A 20,913-nucleotide genomic window follows, 5' to 3' on the forward strand; every position below is an offset into this window, starting at 1 on the left:
CTGTTCTTCCAATGTTGATTCAACATGATCTCCCGATGTAATGCTGGGTCCACCGTGTGCAATAACTTAATATAATAATATAAGTCATTGCACACAGCGAACCCAGCATTACACTGGGAGATCGCGTTGAGTCAACATCGGAAGAGCAGAGCGAGAGGAGACCCGGCAAAAGAGCGAGAGAGGAGACCCGCCCAAAAGAGCGAGAGGAGACAGAGCTGCCTTAATAAATAAACTTTAAAAACCTGTGTAGTGTGTTTATTTTTGGACACTTTCCCTAAACTGCTGGGCTGCGTGCTCGGATAAGATGCTTGGATTTTGGTGTGGGGGTTCCCCTTAAGATCCATACCAGACCTAAGAATCTGGTATCGTCTTGGGGGGAAACCTCACGCAAAAATGTTTAACATTGCTTTGCAAGTCAGATCATCTTGATCCGACTTCTGGTGCAACTTGTATTCAAATCAATGGGCTCCCATAGGGAACCATTTATTTTGAATAGAGGCAGAGAAACGCCGCTAAATGCGCATTGACGTCAATGCAAAACGTGGATAACATTTAAAAAAAAAAAAAATCATGTTTTTAAAGTCTGCTTTTTTCCTAGAATCGGTACTAGCTTTACAGCTTGTTTAACATGTCCGTGTGTGTGAGGCCTAAAAAGCCAAGTCCAGTTCATAGCCCGTTCCATGCAATACAAATAAAAACCACTTACCTATGAATTGCATATAGGTGTCGGCTTAAGTTTTCACATATCAGAATATCATAATTCTGTATGGTTGGTTCCATAGAGGGTCCTGAACACTAGAGGAAGAACATTCATAGAAAAATAAGAACAAGGAGCATCCATATTATAATAGAGGTTTCATCACACCTGTCATTCTGGGAATACTAGTTGCCTGGTATCACCACATTTTTAAACCACCGACCTGGAACAAGTATGCAGCAAGTGTCTAAGTGAACCTCTGCATCACCCCATTTTCAGGTCAATGTTGTGCCAAATCCAGGAACCTGCTCGACACCCAGCCAAGTAACTTTTGGAAGGTCAACAGTTCACCTTTGGTAACATGTAACATGTTCCACCCGTTTTTAGGGTGGCACATTCAAATTGTTGCCAATGCTGCAGCCACTGCCCGATCCCCCCCTCTCCCTGTGACAGCAGCATGGGGAGAAGTTCCCCATACTAGCTGTCACTTTGACATTAGTGTAGCCATGCAGTACTCCGTCCACTTCATTCATACACACAACTCTGTGTGAACGAACTACAAGTCCCGACAGTCTTTGCGGATGTCTGCTTGTAGTTCTTAAGGAACTACCACAGTGCTCCGCAATCGATTCTTCCTGTCATTGTATCTGCTCGCCCACATGGGGATGTACTGGCACAAAGATACACTGAAAGGTCTGCAGGAGACCTGTATGGCACCAGCGATCTGCTGAAGGCTGGTGCAATGCTTTACAGGCTCCAAAATATACAGAAACATAAAATAAAAATTATATATATATATATATATATATATATATATATATATATATATATATATATATATATAAACACATACACGGAGACAATCTACATTTCTGAACTTTAGGTTTTATAAATATGTGAATCCTTGAAGATAAAATCTACCATATTTTTCACTTCATAAGACACACTTTTTTCCCCCAAAATATTTGTTTTATGGAGCGAATATTGACAAGGCACCGCCCCCCACTGCCATGTTAGCATACCGGCATGAGAGTGTGGAGGACAGACATCCCAAGCCTCCGCCAGGCTATCTCCTGGTTGGGTTTGTCACCAAATGAAGTGCAGCTGCTCGAGTTGCTGTGTCTTCTGTCAGGCTGCATTTATGGGATGGGTCAGGCTGCAGTTCATGGGCACTGGTAAATAATTTTATTACACCACTTTGTTCAGAATATTTTTGGTTTTCCTCAAACCTAGGTGCGTCGTATAGAGCAAAAAATAAAGTAATTTTTTATTTATTTTTTGCCTGCGCCAAAATAAAAAAAATTAGAAACTGCTCGCCCATGCCAGAGAGGTACACAGCATATGAAACCCACACTTATGCAAAATCAAAATATGAAATACTTACAATGACTACTTCTCCAATGTACTCAAATGTACAGTGCGCTATACAGCCATACTGGATGGCATACCCCAGTAAGCCCAGCGTCTTTCCAACAACTCTTCTAAACATAGTCCCAGTACTTCTACCAGAGCGGTCCTGAACTGCCCACCTGTTTCTAAAACAAGAAAAAAAAAAAAAAAAGTTAAAATCTACACAAGGTCCCTTTCCGTTAGCACATTTTATTTTAAAAGTACAAAGAAATGCAAAAAACGTTCCCTCATTTTGGATAGAGTGAAGGAAAGTTAGAACCAGTAAGGTTTTTTTTTTTTTACCATCCGTGTCTCACTAGGTAGATTGCCCTTAGTTTCCTGCCCCAAAGCCAAAACAGGAAGAGAGCAAATCTCTGGTCGTCACCAGAATCTGGGTTCCCATTGGAAGATTTGCGCCTCTATTCCGGTATTCCAGCCCAAAATGTGTCACTCTTTCACTTTCGGTGATAACAGTAAACCGAGAAAAAAAAAAAAAAAAACACCACCACACACCACTCTGTGCCGGTAATGCGTGGCCCAAAGTTGAAAAACGCCAACACAACCAAAAATCCCTCAGGGTTGCACTTGTTGCTAACAAGCGATCGTATGCAAAAAAAATTGGATTGTAGAAATGCACTCACAAAATGTCCAAGGAGTTTGTCATTTATATCACCTTAGAGTCGTAGACAGCAAATACAGAACAGCAGATATGAAACATGTCTGGTGTCATACAAGTTATTTTCTGCTACAGTGGGCAATATCAGCTTCTAATACTAAGGTTGTATTTACTTTCCATAGCACACCATTACATTTATTGATATTTTTGTCAAATATATATCACCTTCATCTGTGAACATTTCATGTTAGCTGTGGCAAAATGTTACATACATTCAAAAGCGATAAAATGAACACATCCACATAGGCCCCTTTCACATGGATCTTTTTCCTGCAAGGTAAAAATGCAGGAAAAATGTATCACTTTAAATTTTATGGGACTTTTCATACCACTGCCCTGTGGTGCGTTTTGAACAGTGCTGCATCTTGCATGCAAATGAATGCATGAAAACCGCACCAAAAACACAGCTTCCAACTGAAATTAATGGAAATCACAGTAAATTGTGGAGTTTACGTCACATGTCCATTTTTCCACAGGTGCAGGCAACCCAAAAATGCTCCAAAAACAACGAATCCATGGTAAAAACACACATGCTTTAAATTTTGCTATACGGCAGTATGAAAGGGCCCTTAGTTTTATGCAAAGGTTCATTTAAAGTGGAAGTCTTGAATTAAAGCTGTAGGAAAGTAAAAAACTCTTCCCCTGTAGGGGGGCTGGCCCTACAAGGGTTAAATGCTAGTTTACACCTAAAGCAGTGGTTATCCACTCTTGTCCTCAGGACTAAGGATGAGCCTGATGTTCGAGTCGAACAGCAAACAATTTGGGGTGTTTGCGGCAAATTCAAAAGCCGCAGAACACCTTTTAAAAGTCTATGGGAGACATGAAAAGTGCCAATTTTAAAGCCTTATATGCAAGGTATTGTCATAAAAAAAAGTGTTTGGGGACCCGGGTCACACAATAAAAGTGAAATATTCCTCCACCAAACTGCCCAGCTATCAAATTGCTGGTGTCATCACAGATCACATATGTAGCATCATGGCAGCTGCAGGTTAAACAGAGGTGACAACTTCTGCAGCTGTAAAGGATAGGAGGCTTCAATGACCCTATAAGTCTGCCCCCCCCCCCCATTTCAGTGGTCTTGTGGGGTGGACAGTTCCCGACGTCCTCTCGTACATAGACCAGCTCTGGATGCAAGATTTTCTGTATAGGGGATTGCAGTAGCCATTAAAGCGGAGTTTCATCTGCCCCTTTAAAAATTAAAAAGTCAGCAGCTACACATAGTGTAGAAAAGTCGGCAGCTACACATAGTGTAGAAAAGTCGGCAGCTACACATAGTGTAGAAAAGTCAGCAACTACACATAATGTAGCTGCTGACTTAACATTAGGACATTAGGACACTTGCCTGTCCTGGAATCCAGTGATGTCGGCACCCCAGCTGATGTTTTCAAGTACTTGCTCCCCTCTCCCCCAAAAGGTGCCAAATGTGGCACTGGGGAAGGGTATGAATCAGATAAGCGGAAGTTCCACATTTGGATGGAACTCCACTTTAAGTAAAAATCAGGTATGTACACAGTATAATTTTATATATATATATATATATATATATATATATATATATATATATATATATATATATATATATATATATATATATTATATATTTATATTTATTTATTTATTATTTATTACAAATGCCCTTTGCTTCCTCCAAACTTAAAGTGGTTATAAAGTCTTCACAATAAACTCCCATGGTAGGTTCTCTTATGGGACAATAGTAATGGCAGTGTTTTTTTTTTCCCCAGCAATATAATCTCTAAATATTTACCAGCAGTGCAGCGACATGGTTATCTCAGGTCTCTCTCCCGAGCAAATGGCCCCCGGTGGGAGGGGCTCATATTTCTCTTCTGGTTTAATTTCAGGAGGGGAGGGGTGGGGCTTCACACAGACCACAAAAATTACAGGGGGAGGAGTGAGATAAAGACACTGAGGAGAGAGCTGGATGACAGAGGCATGTAAACTGACCACGCTATTAAAGATCAGCAGCCATGATAAGCATGGTCAGTTTACAAGAGGGGAAGATGGGAACAGGCAGGATCAATCAGGTATTGTACAACTGAAATGACAAAAGCACTGTGCTTTATCTCATGCCTAAAGAGATAGGAGTATGTATTTTTTCTCTCTTTTTAAAGGGTTACAACCACTTTAAAGTAAAGTTAAGGCATGTTGCAGAATATTTATATAGCCACACACACACGCTGTTCTTTCCATGGCAATACAATCAATTACTACTCCTTGTGAAGGGAATGGTTCCCTATTCACTTTCATTTTGGGTCTTGGAAAATACTTGAATAAAACCGATAGAATAATAAAATAAAAGAACTGAAGATATTAAAATGAATATGGAGCTACATTAGTTTGTGTCCTTTGTCTGAGCTCCACATTAAATAAGTTTAGATATCTATAAAAATCCAGTAGACGATAAAAAGAATGTATTCTATATACAGGAACAGAAAATGACAAGCAGCGGTGTAGAACTTAAAAAGACAAATTTACAACCTGCATCTAGCCGTATGCAGCAGGAAGTTAAACAAGTTCTAGCATTCCATGCCGCGGGCCCAGACATGGACCATATTCTCTTATGAATATTTTGTGCCCTGTGTCACGTGATTTTCTTTATTACATTTATAAAAATTAATCACAGTACGTGGGGGGCATCCGCTGCTCCGAGGTTCGTGAATGGAATCCGGAAGACGGGAAGGGATCATTTCGCCGTTACTGCCAGTTAAAGCGCTAGGTGAGTGATTTTTTTTTCCCTCCCCCCTGCGTTGAAGGTGTTACAGATAATCCCATTACACCCGTAGTAAATCTTGCAGACATCAAAATTATCAGCGACGTTCCTTTTCATCCCATCCCTTCCGAGTGACTGGAAGGAGCTTCACCTAAATGAAGTCAAATCCGCATGCAGCTGCTGTTTTAGCTGCTAGCCGGCTTGCCGAGAATGCCAATCGCCTTCCAATTCCGCTGTGCTGGTGGGCCCCCTATTCCCTGTCCAATAATACATCTGTTAAGAAATCCTACGGCTACAAATCAACTTTAATCCTGCCAGGGACCTCATGTAGGTCTCCTCTTTTTTTTTTTTTTTGGAAGGACGAAGGAGGCAGCAGGCTCTTTCTTGCTTGTCTATCTCCAATGCTGTCAGGGGAATACCCTTTAAATCCCAGACCTACTTAAAAGACTAAGCCGAGGATCACAAAACATGACCTCTAAAACCTTGATATGACTATATTGTGACCCGGAGGCATTCACTCTAGATGAAGATTAGAACTTTGCATAATAAGATTACACAGCAAGTGAATGATATCAAGGGACTCCCATATGCAGCCTCCTGGTTTTCTGCGGGCTTACAATATGCCATGTAGACGCAAAGGAGCCTGCCCTTTCTAGGCAAAATAAAATAGATCCACATAAATTAGCCCCTGGCTTTATAAATCCCCCATTACATCTCTCATTGACAGCTCCTTAGAGAATTCCGTTGTAGCTGGTCCAGGCCTTTTACTCCCATGCAGTTGGTCAAATAAAGAGATGGGGAAAAAAAAAAAATGAAGTCATCAAGTCGGGAAATGGAAAAAAAAAAAAAAAAAATCACCATTGTTCGGAGGGTAATCTCGGATTACAACAGGGAACATAATAAAATTAAGAAATCGATGCAAGGCTTTGACATCTGCGGGTGTTCAACAATGCTGTGGGAAATGGGAAGCAAGGCTGCAGTTCATAAAAGGTCTTTATAAAACCATAGAGAGAAATAACATGCAGTAACCCAGGGCAACCAGATGTCAACAAAAGTAGCATGATCCATGCAGTAAGATCATTTCTGACTTGTTACTGCATGATCTTCACAACAGGCTGATCAATTTACAATGGATATGGATAGAAAAAAAAAAAAAAAAGTCAAATTTTTATTTTGGAGTCTAAAATTAAGTTTTTGTTTTATCCAGCTGTATTTACTGCAACCTGTGACATGCAAGTGAAAGAGAACAAAAAAATAAATAAAACATTTAGAACCGAACCACAGAGTCAGAAAATGGATCACCCCCTTTGTGTCAGTATTTTGTTGAAGCACCTTTTGCATTAATTCCAGCCTTTAGTCTGTTATGAAATGTCTCTACTAACTTTGCACATCTAGACTTTGCCATATTTGCCCACTCTTTGCAGAAATGCTCAATTCAGTTAAAATTGTGCGTGGTGATATTTAAAGCGATTGTAAAATTACTTTTTTTTTTTTAAACATACATAGCATACTTACCTCCACTGTGCAGTTAGTTTTGCACAGAGTGGCCCTGATTCTCAACTTTTGGGGTCCTCCCTGTATCGTATAACCCCCTAGGAGAAGCACTCTCCTGGGGGCTTACCTTGCGGGTACAACCCCTTTAGCTTCTCCCATGTTGTTCAGGTAGATCTCCACGTCTTTAAGCCTACCTACACTTGCCTTAAACCGTGTGGTCATTTTTGCTGTGTGCTTTGGGTCATTGTCATGTTGGAAGATAAACCACCTTCCCATTGACAAGTTTCTAGCAGAGGGCAGAAGATTTTCCTCAAGAATTTGATGGTATTTTGCCCCATCCATTTTCCCTGCTAACCTGAAAAGCGATTCAGTTCCTGCTACAGAGAAACACCCCCATAACAAAATATTGCCACCTCCATGCTTTACTGTAGGATAGGTGTTATTTGGATGGTGAGCTGTACTGGATTTCCAGACATATAGTTTGGTGTTGAGGCCAAAGAATTCCATTTTAGTCTCACCTGACCAGAACACCTTTTTCCTTGTGGCCTCGGAATCTTCAAGGTGTGTTTTGGCAAAGCTCAGTCGTGATGTATGTAGCTTTTTGCTTGCAACCCTCCCATAAAAGCCACATTTGTGGAGCATTTGGTATTGTTGTCACATGCACACAATGACCACTCTGTCATACATTCCTGCAACTGCTTCAGAGTTGTAGGTCTTAGTAGTCTCTGACAAGTTTCCTCCTGGCTCTTTCATCCAGTTTGGAGTGATGTGCTGATCCAGGGAGGGTCTACGTTATACTATACCAAATACCTTCCACTTCTTAAAGCGGTTGTATAACCGCACAAAAAATAAAACCTGTAAAAAAGGCAAAACAGGCATAATGAGCTAGTATGCACCGCATTTGATCCTGGTCACTACTGGGGGAGCCGACATTTTCCCCTCAGCGTGTCTTGCAGGTTCGCGGCTCTGGAACGGCGAGTGGCTGGAGCCGCAATGACGTCAGTCCCGCGTAGGAGTCTTCTTTCCGGCAAGGTCTGGCAGCATCCGCCAGACTGTCACAGCGAATGTGCTGCTGAAGTCAGCAGCTGCATGCAAAGTGAATATGCCCTAAACCGTGTAGGTTTAGGAGATATTCATTTTACCTACAGGTATGCCTTACTATATGCTTACCTGTATCCAGTGATGGCTGTATGGCATTTCTCTGAAAGTGGAGGGGGTTGTATAGGTGATAAGTGGATAATACCTGTAAGCCCCTGTACACACGGTCGGAGATTTCGACAACCAAATCCGGCGGATTTTGACCGTCGGATCTTGTCCGAAACTGTTGCATACACACGGTCGGACTAAGTTGTCGAAAAATCCGATCATTCAGAATGTGATGACGTAATTTCGTTACGTTGGGACTACGTTCCGGCTAGTAGCCAATAGCTTTGATGTAGGAATTTGATCTGAGCATGCGTGGCACTTGGTCCGATCAAAATTCTCTACAGATGATCGGAGTATGTCCAATCGAACCAGTTGGTTGGGAAATATTTCCAACATGTTGGAAAATTGGGTCCGACGGATATTCCGACGGAATCAGTCCGATGCATACCACACACAGTCGGATTATCCAACAACACGGTCCGATAGGACACATTCCGACGGATTCTCCGACCGTGTGTACAAGGGCTAAGATGTGCTGAAACAGCCACCTCAAAGTAGGTACTAAGTGTCATCTGATAAAAAAAAAAGGGCCTTCCTGGCAGAATCACCAGGTATTTTAAACACTGCACACTTAAAAAGTTTGACAAAATTACTTGTGATGCTACACGAATGAGGAATAAGAATACACACACACACACACACACACACACACACACACACACACACACACACACACACAATTTACCCGGTGCATAGGAGATATTATGTAAGAATTAATCACACACCCTCCAGAGGCTGCTAAGCAGCCTGTTGTAAAAAGCCTCATTTACAAAGCCCCATAACTTAAGGTGCAATTAACATACACAACCGAAAGTGGTTGTAAAGGCTCAAGGCTACACACACACACACACACACTTTTTAGTGGAACTCCGCTTTAATTTTAAACTCTAAGGCTGGGTTCACACTGCTGTGCGGAGTGGCTCACGGCAGGGGTCCAGTGCGTCCCTGTTCACCGTTTCAGGTCTGATTTTTTTGTCTGAATTCTGACCTGAAACGGACCAGAAGACACACAGAAATCCTGTGCAATTCGCTCCGGGAGGTGTGAACCAGCTCTATTGAGATCCAGCCAGTGTCTCGACATGCGAATTGGATGTGGGGAAACCCAATAGTGTGAACCCAGGCTAAAATCTGACAATACCTTCAACATTTTAAGAGCATTCCAAAATAAGTTTTCAATTCAATTGGAACATTTTATTAAAATAATACATGGTGATCCTAACATGATGGTCCTTGTTCAGGCACCAGTCAACATATAATGTATGCAAAATGGTGCCCCCTGACTGCGATTCCTAAATAGTGCTATTTAGCAAGCTGCTGCCAATATTTTGGTGTGTCCCCAAAAAGAATGATGAACCATGTGTTGAGGTGATAGCTTGAACCTATGATAACCAGTAAATGAAAGCACTTAAAGTGGTTGTAAACCCTTACAAACCACTTTGACCTACAGGTAAGCCTAGATTAAGGCTTACCTGTAGGTCCAAGAAATATCTCCTAAAACCTACACGGTTTAGGAGATATTTACTAAAAGACAGTGATTGCCGTCTACGGCACATGCGCCGTAGACAGCGGCACACAGGCGCACTATCACCGTTAGCAGCATGCGGCTGCCAACGGCGATATGCCGTTAGTGGCGGCTCCCATGAGCATGTGCGGGAGTGACGTCATCGATGCTCAGGCGCTGCGAGTGGCCGGAGCAGCAATACCCAGAAGAAGATGGACGCTCCGGACTACAGGGGACAGCGGTGACATCGCTGGCTCCTGTGTCAGGTAAGTGACACATAATGGGCTACTATGCAATGCATTGTAGCCCATTATGCTTTACCTTTGCAGGGAGACAAAGAGGAAGTAAACCCATCAGGGATTACTTCCTCTTTAATAAAATCATAAAAACCATCAAAAGCCATTCTGTGCAACAAATGGATGCAACAAATTTAAAGGAAAAGTCCTGTTATAATGCATTTCTCAACAATTTCACCACGTGCAAAACAGTGATACATGTTCTACACACTCAATAGTGCTTCACTTTTCCATGTTCTCCACCACTAATTATGGGGGGGGGGGGGGGGGGCATTCACCATACATATTTGGGCCAACAGGACCCTCACAGCTTAGGTAATATAGTGAATATATTGCAGCTTTCCACCGATTAGCTGTGGTGGCTGCATTCGTTTTAGGCTTTAGGCCAGTAAAAACACCTCCAAATGCCTTCGCTCTGTTTGAAGGACACCTTTGGAAAGCAGCATTGCCAGTTTGGGGGGGAGGGGAGTGTGAGATGAACTAAAAAAAATTGCTATACTAAGAAAGTGAAGCCAAACTCCAGCTAACACTTTATAAACAGAGCAACAGCTTTTTCATTTTGGGATAAAAGTTTTCACAAAGATTTATTAACATGTAATCCAATATATCAGGTCAGCATTCAGATGGTTACATCGGAGCGCAATAAACAAAAACAGGAAATTATATGTAGAAAATGAGAAGAAAGGGACATGAGCAGTAGGAATATGCTGGAGCTAAACGCAGTGTTCCATGGGGTGAGCAGGGGAAAAAAAAAATTGTAAGTCCAGAAGAAGTTTCCTGAGATGTTCCAGGGAGCATAAGGCATCTGTAAACAAAATTGTCAACATATAGAAACCAGCATATCCAAACAAAATTGATCAAGAGTCTCCCCATCGATGTGGATGCAACTTAGAACTAAATAAAAAAAAAAAAAAAATTGAAAATACAATGTTATGAAATATAACCAATCCGATCAGGACTATCCCTGGTGGCCTGACAGGCATATGTGATTAATGCATAAAGCATAATGAATTGAAATCGAAAGGAGTGTACCGTCAAACCGGGAAGGCTGAGTATGTGTAATCCATGGCTGCCAAACTAAGAAATTTGTCATGCGTGTCTAACAAAATGGTCAGCAATTTTCCATTCACCATGACATCGTTCATACGATTCTTGACTGTCTCAAAACTGAGCATTGGGGTTTTCCATGTCTTAGCAATAGTCAATTTAGTTGCAGTAAAAATGTTGTGCCATCTGCTGTTCTGGACGTAGCACACAGATGGGCGGATTGTCCGCCATTTTGAGTCAAGACTTCTTTCAAAGTCCGCCGGACTTTTGGGAAGAAAAAGTCCCCCGGAGCCCACACATGGGCGAATTGTCCGCCGGACTCTGGTCCGCAGGATAGTCCGATCGTGTGTACGCGGCATAAAAGTAACTGATTTGCAAAAGGCAATGAGCACCCTTTTCGCTTGGTCGGAGCATTGGGCAAGAAAACCTGAGGATATTGAGCATCAAAATATTTAGGACAAGACGCAATTGAAAAATGGGCTTCTTGCAGGCATGCAATATCGATCTGCTGCCTCTTGAGATAAAAAAAAAAAAAGTGACAATTTTTTAGTGAGGAGAGTTCATGCCCTGAACAGGGACAACGAATTTAGTGTCATATTAGATAAGGAAAAGGGTAGAATTGGCTCCTTCGAGCACAAACCCCATGGAAAAAGAGAAGAAAGGTTGAAGGAAAGGAATTCAAAACAAGAAAAGGGTATCATGTAGAAAAACAAAGAAACCGAGTAATACTTGGAGAAAAAATTTAACATAGTTGCATACAGTAGTGGGACAAAGGGCCCAATGCTCTCACCAGTGAAAATTTTTAAAGGAGTATACAAAAAAAATACAAAAATTTTTTATTTTTTTTTTAAAAGGGGAGGAGGAGGGTGAAGGTTATAATACTCCGAAGGTCAAGTATCACAATTACAGTTCCAGTTCCCAGCGCTGCCATCACTCAATTGGGGCATTCCAGGGCGAGGGACCTTCAGGCAATAAAGTAACGGGATCCAGCGAGTGACAGAGTACATGAGAGGCACAAACTGAAATGCCCAAGTCATCTGGGCCCCAGCTGAATGAGGTCAGTAACATAATGTGGATCAGAGTCCGCAATGGATGGTGAGAATCATCAGGTTGATTGAAGTATCAGGCTCAAGGTAGAGGGAGCAGCAAGGGTATCCAAGACATCCCAGGTGAACCTTGTCAACTGTCAGCCGTTGGGCACATCCTGGAAGCGTTGAGCTTGGAGGGCACGAAGGGCTTGAGAGCCCTGTTGAGACATCTGAGAAGACCTGCAAAGATCTTGGACAAGAGGATGAATATGGCATCTTTTGGGGGGGAATCAAACTGCAGTTCCTGAAAAAGTGCCACCACGGGTCAGGTAGGGAGGAAGCGTGGAATTGGCAGGCTTTATGCGAAAACAAGAGCTTAAAGAGGAACCCCCATCTGTACCCAATCCCCTGGGTTTGCAGAAAAGGCTTGGCAATAGTAACCGGGGAGAAGTCTGCAAACAGTTGGAAGGGGTTACCCTGGAAAGAGGTCTTGGAGATGCCTTGCGGCTTGCAGGAGCCTCGCTTTAGTGTGGCAATAGTGGAACTTGATGACGTCCCTGGGAGGGCCCTCAGTTGGTTTAGGGGCCAGGGACCTGTGCATATGGTCAAATTCCAGGCATTCATGGGGGATCTCAGATGCAAAAAAATCTGGAAAAAAAAAAAAAGGGGGAAGAAGTAGTGGCGGTTCCTTGCAGATCAGTGGTGGTTTCAGGGATTCCACAGATGCAGAGGTCATCTCTGCGGGCTCTGTTCTCTGCATCCTCTAGTTTATCCTGCAGACTCTAAAGTTCAGAATTTAATTTATCAACCTCCTCCTCACGCCTCTCAAGCACTGTTGTAGCCAGGTCCATGTGTTGCTCCAATTGATTAGCGTGGTGGACCAGCTCTTCAAGACCCTTAACTAGGTCAGCAGAGAGCTTGTAGGAGGCTGTGGTAATTTCATCCTGCACTATGGAGGGGAATTTATGAAGCATGTCAGAGTCTATGGTCAGAGTGCTGACTAGATCAAAAGGGAACTGGTGCAGGCTGTCCTCAGAGCCGCGTGGAGTTATCTGGCTCTGGAGGCTTGGGCACCATCTTGCCCCTACCTTTCCCCCTTTCCTGGAGTGGGGTAAGTTTTCTGATGGGAGCAGTAGCGCTGCCGGTTCTGGGGAGCGCACAATGCACACCCACAGACCCTGGTGGTATCCGTTTTCTCAGGAGTTGTTTCAGCTGTGTGTCGGAGAGCAGGCTGTGCCGTATCAGCAGAGGAGAGACGTTCCGTTCGTGCAGAGCGAGGAGACCAAGCATCCATCTTCCTCGATCCCATGCATGTGCCCTTGGGATAAAAGTTTTACATGAGTAAAATTAATTTGACCATTGTAAGCACCCCTGTTGGTGCTGAATGGATGGTTTTATCCGTGTAACTGATACATCTGCAAGATGGACTTGTTATTTTGAAAATGGCCAAATCACTAGGTGAAAATAGAAGCCTAAAGAAAAAAAATCTTCTGCAGCCATCACATCCAAGTATGGGTAAGCTGCAATATAATAAAGCTTTTGGGTTTAATACCGCTTTAAGCTGACCATGCACTATTAATGCTCTTGTTCAGCCTCACGGACTGAAGAGAAATCCCTCAGTTCTCTTAACCATGCTAAATAGCGAGGACGAATGAATCTCTCCTGCCAGCTGCTGCATTATGACAGCCAGCCCCAACAGCTGTCAGAATATCCAAACAGCGACTGTATCTGAATGCAGCCACTGCTCAGTCAGCAATGTCATGCCTGGCTCCTTTAATTTAAACTTTAATGATGGCCAGAAGACGCAGAGAGGGCCACCTACAGCTCAAATATTGACTGGTTCATCAGAAACGCCCTACATTTATGACCAGCTTTAGGTCCAAAATGGGCAGAACTTAGCTGCTCGAGGACACTCTGTGTATTATACATGTGGGATCCAGGATTACAGGTATCAATAGCAGGTTTATGCAATTCCTGGATCATAATACAGGTTCACAATGAAATGCTTGGGGATATAAAAAAGACAGAATATCAGTGTACAGTAGTCATTTAACATGAATGACACTCATAGAAGCGATGGCTGACTGTACATAAGTGGAAAAGATTTTACAAGTAGATGGCGTCCTTTATAGCCGCTTGACTTTAACATTAGCTGCAACCGAAGCAATTACTCAATATGGTCCATTATATTCAATAGAGCTCCTATCACAGCTCCATATGGACAAAACAAAGACTGCCACAAAAATTCAGACTGTAAAACCTGGATTAAACAGGTTCAGAAAATGCCGAGTTCTAGAATATTTATGTACGAAAGCTGTGAAAGGAAAGCGCAAACACAGATGGACTGCGAGGAGGGCAGCGACCCTGGACAATGACAATGCTCTCTTCTAAATATCATCATACCACCTCCTGAACAGTCATCATTACTGTAAAGGACTGAAGGTGGCCAGCTCAGCAACCTTAATTTTCTTACAAGGAGCGCAGCAGACCTTCAAACAGATCCTGTGGCAAGTGAATAAAGCTGTGCTCGCTTTTCATCTTCAGAAGACGATAGAGGCAAAAACAAAAAAACATTGGAGTGAGTTGCCCACCTGACCCATCTTTCTTTACAAGATTCTTTACCTACAAAATTGTAAAAAGGACTATGGGGGTGGGGGGGGGACAGACAGTTAGATTTCACACACAATGAATGGCAAATAACCAAGCCATTTATTTCACACTTTTGGAATGCTGGTATTTTGCCATGCAACTCTTCAAATTTGGTCCATTATGGCAAAACCCTCCCATACACAGCACAATAAAACAAAAAAAACAAAAAACAATAAAAACCTATGGGAAAAAATTAAATACGTTTCAGCCAGTCACTAGCATTTACAACATGATTGATTTGATTTTAATAATCAAATTTAATAATAATTTTAATAATCCCCATCTAACAGTTTTATCACCTGTTGATCCTGCCAGTAAAGCCATCATTTTTACTTTTCTTTCAATAGGATGACAACACTGTTTAGCTTGGAAAAGTTTACCTTGAGAGGGGAGAAGAGATCAGCACTGTGCACGGCTGCATCTATTCTCCCCTCTTCACACAGCATTCGAGCAGCAGAAGCCATTGGTTCTTGCTGCTGTCAATCAAATGCAGTGGAGGAGGAAGTGGGAGGGCCCAAGCCCCGCTGTGCAAATCTATGGAGCGAGACTCTGTAGACACAGATTGGGAGCGCTGGGACCAAGTTTCTCCCCATAGCCAGTGGCTGGCTATGGGAAGAAGGAGAAGGAGAAGGAGAAGGAGAAGGAGCAGAGATCACCGCCGGGGACACAAGAAGAGGACCACCGGGGGCCCCTCTGAGAAATACCACTGCACAGAGCAGGTAAGTATAATTTTTTTTTTATTAAAACAACAAGGTTGCCTTTAGTAACACTGATGCCGCGTACACACGATTGGACTATCCGGTGGACTTAGTCCTGCGGCCCCCCCCCCCACCCCAAAGCACCTTGTCCCCATGTTGATGAGGACAAGGGCCTCTTCCCGACAACCCTGGCCGTTGGTTGTCGGGGTCTGCGGGCGGGGGGGGGGGCTTATCAGAATCCGGGAGCCCCCCGATACCAGCCCCCCACCCTATGTGAATGAGTATGGGATACAATGTACCCCTACCCATTTACCTGGTGAAAAAAGTGTAAATAAAACACAACACAACACAAGGTTTTAAAGTAATTTATTGCACAGCTCCGGTGGTCTTCTGTCTTGGGGGGTCTTCTCGCTGGACTTCTCCGCTATCTTCTGCTAGCTCTTTTACTAGCGGAGGAACCCGGCTTTCTTCTTCTTCGTCGCCGCCGCCGCTTGGCGGTCTTCTTCCGACTTCGGGGGTCTTGTCCCCCTCTTCCGTACTTCTTGCCGGGCCTCCGCTTTCTTCTTCCAGCTCTTTTACTAGCGGTGGCCCGGTCTTCTCTTCTTCCTTGAGATGCTGACCCCCCATCTCTGGCCGCAATGACAGGGACGCGTTGTGCGGCGACTTATATAGTGACAATAGGCGGGGTCACCGGGTGATGTCACATGATGACACTGCCCCTTATGATGTCACAGTCCCAGCATCCTTCGGGACTGTGACATAAGGGGTGGGGACATCACCCCCATTGTCCCTATGTAAGTCGCCGCACAACGCGTCCCTGTCATTGTGGTCAGAGACAGCGTCGAGTCAACATCTCAAGTAGAGAATAGAAGAAGAAGAGAATAGAAGAAGAAGAGAAGTTGGCGATGGCGCTGAAAGACCGGGCCACCGCTAGTAAAAGAGCTATAGGAAGAAAGCTGAGGCCCGGCAAGAAGAACCGAAGAGGAGGGCAAGACCCCTGAAGTCGGAAGGAGAGGCGGCGGCGACAGAAGACCAGGCCACTGCTAGTAAAAGAGCTGAGGCCTGGCAAGAAGTACCGAAGAAGGGAGACCAGGCCCCCGAAGTCGGAAGAAGACTCCCGGGCGGCGACAAAGAAGAAAGCCAGGCTCCTCCACTAGTAAAAGAGCTAGCAGAAGATAGCGGAGAAGTCCGGCGAGAAGACCCCCCAAGACAGAAGACCGGAGCTGTGCAATACATTTTTTTAAAACCTTGTGTTGCGTTTTATTTACACTTTTTTCACCAGGTGAATGAGTAGTGGTACATTGTACCCCACACTCATTCACATAGGGTGGGGGGCCGGTATCTGGGGGCGCCCTTATTAAAGGGGGCTCCCAGATTCTGATAAGCCCCCCGCCCGCAGACCGACAACCAAACGGCCAGGGTTGTCGGTAAGAGGCCCTTGTCCTCATCAACATGGGGACAAGGTGCTTTGGGGTGGGGGGGGGGGGGGGCTCGCTCGTTCCCACCACCTTTCCTGACCGGCCGGGCTGCGTGCTCAGATAAGGGTCTGATATGGACCTGGGGGGGACCCCCACACAGCTTTTTTTGGCGTAGGGCTTCCCCTTTAAGTCCATACCAGGTGACGGGACCAGCAAGGTATAAATCTCGCCGATGGAGGCGGCGACATTGACCTCCTTCGCTAGTCCCGTCTACCTGGAGCTACGTTCAAAATGAATGGACTTTTCTCCGTGTGCAGGCAAGTCCGTTCATTTCAAAAGTCTGGCGGACTAGCACACAGGCGGCCGGATTGTCCGCCGGACTGCCGAATCCGGGGGACAATTTTGAGTCAAAAATTCTAAGTCCGCCGGACTTTTGGGGGAAAAAAAGTCTGCCAGATAGTCCAATCGTGTGTACGGGGCATGAGTGACACAGACATCACTTAAAAAAATAAAATAAAAATGGTTCCCTTTAAAGTGAATATAAACTTCAATGATTATTTCTACCTATGGGCAAGCCTATAAAAAGGCTTACCTGTAGGTTCTGTAAATATCTCCTAAACGTGCGCAGCAAGGAGATATTTACTGTATATGCAGCTGATGTCATCAGTGCATGTACTCTGAAGGAATTGCCACTATTACGTTTCACATAATATGCCGGTATGCGATGCATACCAGCACATTATGCCTTTTTTTCCCCTGACCTGCAAAAGTAAAAGCAGCACTTTACTTCCGCTTTAAATGGATCCCTCACCAGCACAAATGTGTTCCCCATTAAAGATTTTTCCCTCATCTTTTGTTTTAAGGACAAATCTAAAATTATAGCTCTCCCTAAACTTTCTGCCTCAGTGACAACAGTCAAAAAAAAAAAAAAAAAAGACACAAGGTGAATCTGCCGAGTGGGGACAGACACTAAAAACTTGACAAAGTAACACACACACACACACACACACACACACACACACACACACACACACACACACACACACACACACACACACACACACACACACACACAGAGAGAGACAGTCCCCGGGTTACAAGCAAGAAAGGGTCCATCTGTAGGTTTGTTCTAAGTTGAATCTGTAAGTTGGAACATTTTTTAAGTGTAGCTCCAGCCAAAAAAAATAAAATTAAGCTTTTTGGATAGCATAGGGAACATTTGATTTGCTGTCTGTGCCCGTTCAGAATATTTCACCTCACTTTCTGTCCCAATGACGAAAATTTTGGGTTGTTGTGAAAACAAGCCTTGGTGATAAAGCATCAGTGGAGACACCTTTTTCCTCATAACTCTTACAGGCGTGAATTTCCCTTCCTAGGGGTAGATTTCCTCTCGCTTCCTGTTCCTCCGTTTGTAAGTTGGATATTTGTAACCCAGGGCACACGATGCAAGGGAATATTGTGCATCATCAAAAGTTGGATCAATAAGGCCTCAGACTAGACCGCAAGATTTGGATGGTGTTATTGAAGTGGGCAAATTGTTTTTTCCATGCCCGGGCTTATGGTCCTTTTATAAGCTAGGACAAAATATGCAAGTTTAAACTGTTTCTTAGTAAGACCAGGAGGCTTGAGGTAAAGAAAAGCAGATCTCAAACGTGTGCAGAAGGTGGGAAAACGCGTCAGAAGTTTTTTTTCTAACTTTTGGGCCCTCAATACTCTTCCCACCTGGTCACATAGTTACATAGTAGGGGAGGTTGAACAAAGGACACAAAGTTCATCATGTCCAACCTATGTGTGATTAGATGTCAGTATTACATTGTATATCCCTGGATGAACCCCCCACCGCTAAAACCACCACATGTGGAAAGGAATTGCACATCCATGCCATTCTTACAGTAAAGAACCCTCTGCAGTTTAAGGTTAAACCTTTTTCTAATTTTAGTGAGTGGCCACGTGTCTTATTAAACTTCCTTCTGTGAAAAAGTTTTAGACCTACTGTGGTGTCACCAGTATGGTATTTGTAAATTGAAATCATATCCCCTCAAGCATCTTCTCTAGAGAATAAGTTTAGTGCCCACAACCTTTCTTCATAACAAATATCCTCCAGACTTTGTTAGCCTTGTTGCCCTTTGCACTGGCGCCATCTCCAGTACATCCTTCCGGAGGACTGGTGCCCAGAACTGGACAGCATACTCCAGGTGAGGCAGAACCAAACTCTTGCGGGAGAATTAATTGCTTTTGCTGGAGTTAATCCCCTTTTTAATGCATGCCAATATTCTGTTTGCTTTGCCTGCTTGGCACTGCATGTCATTTCTGAGGCTATCTACTAGGACCCCCAGGTCCTTTTCCCTCCTAGATTCCCCCAGAGGTTAACCCCCTAGTGAGTAGATTGCATTCATATTTTTGCCAGCCAAAGCCATTATTTTACATTAAACCTCATTTGCCATGTAGTTGCCCACCCCATTAATTTTGTTCAGATCTTTTTGAAAGGTTTCCACATCCTGCGGAAAAGTTATTTCCCTGCTTAGCTTAGTGTCGTCCACAAATAGAGATTGAGCTGCTTACCCCATCCTCCAGGTCGTTTATGAACAAAAAATATAGGATTGGTCCCAGCACAGAACCCTGGGAGACTCTACTTCCCCCTGTGACCATTTCCCCCTCCCCCCCACCCATTTATCACCACCCTCTGAACTCGCCCTTGTAGCCAGTTTTCAATCCATGTACTCACCCTATGGTCCACGCCAACGGACCTTACTTTGTACAGTAAACATTTAAGGGGTACTGTGCCAAATGCTTTTGCAAAATCCAGATACACCACGTCTACAGGCCTTCCTTTATCTAGATGGCAGCTCACCTCCTCATAGATTAATAGATTGGTTTGGCAAGAATGATTCTTCATAAACCCATGCCGATTACTGCCAATGATACAGTTTTCATTACTAAGATCTTGTATATAGTCCCTTATCTGGGGTATGTATTTTGTCCCTTTTTAAAATATCGGTACTACATTGGCTTTTGTCCAATCAGCTGGTACCATTTCAGTCAGTAAAAATTAGGAACAATGGTATGGCAATTGCTTGACGGAGTTCCCCCAAGTACCCTCGGTTGCAAGCCATCTGGTCCCAGTGATTTATTAATGTTTCCCAAATCTATTTCTAATTCTGTCCTCTGTTAGCCATGAGGGTACTTTTCTGTGATGTGTCACGAGGACAAACACTGCAGTTTGGGTTAGTGAAGCCCCCCCAATGTTAATGAATTCCCTTGTGAAGACTGAGAATGAAAAATATATAAAACAGCGCTAGCAGCCTATATTAAGCACTATAGATCCTAATAAACAGTGCCTATTGTATCAAATGTTAGGAGAAAACAAAAAAAATAAAAAAATCTAAAAGTGCTCAGGTGCTTCAGTGAAAAGTGCAAAGGTGCTCCAAAATTTTTGAGTTGGTGAAGCAGCTCCCCTTTGGTGTCCCCACTCACCAAAATGATTGGATCCTCAGCTTTGCAGTCTGAGATCAAAAAAGCATTGATCAAATGATCTGGGCATATGCTGCATGGTTTCTTAGTAAAATTTTGCAGGAAGGCGTTTTAAGACAGTCACAGTTTTGGAGCACCGCTGCACTTTTGCTCGATTGCCAGCCAATCACGAGAGCTGTTGAACCAGTTCTCAACAGTATCTCTATTTGATAGATCTTGTCCACCAGGCTCCTGGCATTGGTAAACATGCCACGTAGTTTAGACCGATCACATACTGTCCTCTTATTGGGTGTTCCAAAATTGCAAATAGGACTTGTTACTATACGTACCTTGGGTTTATGTGCTCTAGTCAACCCTACCAGTAATGTGCCCCAATACTACCCTCTGGAATATGTTCATTGCCATCTCTACCTCTGGAACCTCCCCGCATTGCCTAGTTTAAAAACTCCTCCCAGCAGATTTGCAGCCTCGTCCTTTAGGTGCAGTCCATCCCTTCTAAAGAACTGGTGACTGACTGAGAAGTCGGCCCAGTTCTCCAGGAACCCAAACCCCTCTTCCCCAATATCCCTCAGCCTTTCTGATGTGGTTCAAGGTATCGGTAGTATTCCTGAGAAT

At 43.6% G+C, this 20,913-nt stretch overlaps 1 protein-coding gene across 4 annotated transcripts in view; it reads right to left on the minus strand.

The window, feature by feature from the left end:
• IMMP1L (inner mitochondrial membrane peptidase subunit 1) overlaps window positions 1–20,913 on the minus strand; it is a 74,928-nt gene that overhangs the window by 32,130 nt on the left and 21,885 nt on the right. For all 4 annotated transcript variants that reach the window (XM_077460875.1, XM_077460876.1, XM_077460874.1 and 1 more), the window contains 2 exons: window positions 2,082–2,232; window positions 707–795 (listed from right to left, as the gene is read on the minus strand). In XM_077460875.1, the coding sequence (XP_077317001.1) occupies window positions 707–795; window positions 2,082–2,186 (194 nt within the window). In that variant the 5' untranslated portion in view covers window positions 2,187–2,232. The remainder of the gene's footprint in view (window positions 1–706; window positions 796–2,081; window positions 2,233–20,913) is intronic.

The sequence above is a fragment of the Lithobates pipiens genome, unplaced genomic scaffold (assembly GCF_037356315.1).
Source record: "Lithobates pipiens isolate NorthernLeopardFrog02 unplaced genomic scaffold, aLitPip1_a1.2 Scaffold_10, whole genome shotgun sequence".
NCBI lineage: Eukaryota > Metazoa > Chordata > Amphibia > Anura > Ranidae > Lithobates > Lithobates pipiens.